We start from the raw sequence: 2,165 nt of genomic DNA, 5'->3' as shown, positions 1-2,165 counted from the left end.
CGCAATTCGTTCCAACAAACTTTGTTTTTGTTTTGTTCCTTTTCTCGTCCAGCTTCGCTGAACACTGCCGCGACAGACGTCGCGTTGTCAATCGTGACATCTGTCACCGGGTCCCGCGTCGCTTTGTTTCGACGCGCTGCTTCAACGGCGACGCTACTATGGGCCGGCGCGATTCACCGTAACACCAGATATTATTTAAAATGCTTAATAGTATTGATTTTATAAATTTTCTTAGAAAAAATCGGAAGAAAAAAAAAACATTTTAAAATGGCAGTATCTCAAAAACTACATCAGCAAACCTTCTGATACTTGACCCAGAGATACGTTACAGTCATATGAAGCAAAATCCATCATTATCTGGAAAGTCATATTATTTATAGTGTCGAAATTGTATTGATTTTGCAATTTTTCCTTGAAACATCGGAAATAACATTTTAAAATGGCTGTATTTCAAGAACTACATCAGCAAACCTTCTGAGAGCAAATTTGAAGCAAAATTCATCATAATCTCGAAATTCATATTCTTGAAAATGCTGCAATTGTATAGATTTTTTCGGTTTTCTTGTTGAAAATCGAATGTAACATCTTAAAAGGGCTCTATCTTGAAAACTACTTCAGCGAATGTTTTCATTTTTTGCCCAGAGGTGCGTTATGGTGTAAAGAATCGATAGACACCAAAATCTCGGATTGCATTTTTTCATCATAACTGTATTTTGAGCACCGTGAGGCTGGTACAAATATTAAAAAAAAAGGTTTTGTCGGACGGAGATTTTTCAGTTTTTATTGAATATCTCAGGATTGAAATCGAATTGTGGGGATCTGTGAAGTTCAAAATGTGAGGCATTGTGAGTTGCACAAAATGGCGTTCCTAACTCAATTTGGCCCAAAATGCACATACGACAAGCTAGCACGACAGTGACGACTTAATTTCAGTTTGTTACTCACTCACTTTCACTGTCTCGTTCACTCATTAACACCTAAACTCTCAAACACGGAATAACGGGTGAATTGGAATTCCCTCGAGCTCTCTTTCTCCCTCAAATTCATTTGACTAATTTTGATTCACTTTGTTACTAAATTACAAAAACAATTCTTACAAATTCTTGAATAAAACCTCATGACAATTTCAATTCAATTCAAATTTTTGTGAATATGTTTTCATGATTTCGTGAATATTTTACGAATATTCGTAATTTTCAAATTCACAAATTCAGGAAACACAATTAATTTTGAAGAATCCTTATTTTAAAAAAAAAAATTAAGAGGGGATTGAAGGGGTTTCCCGACTTCAACAACAGGTTATGTGAAGTGGTATTATTGTAAAATTGAAAGAAACAAAACTTTTAATACAGTTCAAACGGCAAATTTTAATTCCAAAAACATTTCCGACAGCAAAATAACAGTTGTGTTTAGTTGTGCACGCACAGGTTCAGGCCGGCGTTGTACTTGGATCCCTTGGGGCACTCGCCGTGGACGGGGCGCTTGGAGACGCACTTGCTGGCCTGGCGGGAGAATCCGGCCGGGCAGGCCGGGCTGTCGGCCAGGGCCGCGCCGAACAGGGCCAGCAGGAACGTCAGCAGCCACAGGAATTTCATCTGGGGGAAAAGAAGCGATTAGTTCGGTTGACCTTGATTTGCTTGCACTTTTTGGGTGGGAGATAAGTTGATGCTTACTTTTGGGATGTTTTTTTTTCGAACGTTAGAAGTTTACTGAAGAAAGGGAGATTAATCACTGAGTGACTGGACGGTTCGTCCGATGGCTTTTATAGAACAGATTTTGGTTTGAATTTGGAATGATTTGGTGTTATGTGTATGTTGCACTATCAGAACATAGAGAAGGGTTAGCGGGTCAACTTGGTTTGAAGGTTGTGAAAGATTGCAATTGCATAGTAATTACTCAAGAACCTCTTAAAATTTAAAGAGTAAACAGATTTAGATTTTCTTACAGTTAATTGTAGCGAGATGATTTTTTCCGGAATTTTGTATGATAATTACATGCAATTATCAATTATTAAGCATTGTTTCACGGACTTAAGAAAATAATTAGATGTATCTGAAATCATCACTTCTTCTAAATATATATAAAAAAAAAACAATTTTTAATTCCATTCCATTTCAAACGAAAAAAAAACAAATTTTTACTTAGGTATACTTTCAATGGAAAAT

At 36.6% G+C, this 2,165-nt stretch overlaps 1 protein-coding gene across 1 annotated transcript; it reads right to left on the bottom strand.

The window, feature by feature from the left end:
* Positions 1 to 1,343: 1,343 nt before the first annotated feature.
* Positions 1,344 to 1,761, bottom strand: LOC6041737. The gene is made up of 2 exons (XM_001850905.2): positions 1,674 to 1,761; positions 1,344 to 1,595 (listed from the first exon to the last, which is right to left on the bottom strand). The coding sequence occupies exon 2, from the start codon at positions 1,593 to 1,595 to the stop codon at positions 1,410 to 1,412; it is 186 nt and encodes a 61-aa protein (XP_001850957.1). The 5' UTR covers positions 1,674 to 1,761; the 3' UTR covers positions 1,344 to 1,409.
* Between the last annotated feature and the right edge of the window lie 404 nt (positions 1,762 to 2,165).

The sequence above is a fragment of the Culex quinquefasciatus genome, chromosome 3 (assembly GCF_015732765.1).
Source record: "Culex quinquefasciatus strain JHB chromosome 3, VPISU_Cqui_1.0_pri_paternal, whole genome shotgun sequence".
Taxonomy (NCBI): Eukaryota; Metazoa; Arthropoda; class Insecta; order Diptera; family Culicidae; genus Culex; species Culex quinquefasciatus.
The sequence above is the reverse complement of the archived record's forward strand: the minus strand, read 5'-3'. Positions and strand labels throughout refer to the sequence as shown.

Bases quoted from the DNA above. Each gene is read 5' to 3' on its own strand.
- LOC6041737 (XM_001850905.2), bottom strand. From the start codon at position 1,595: ATGAAATTCCTGTGGCTGCTGACGTTCCTGCTGGCCCTGTTCGGCGCG.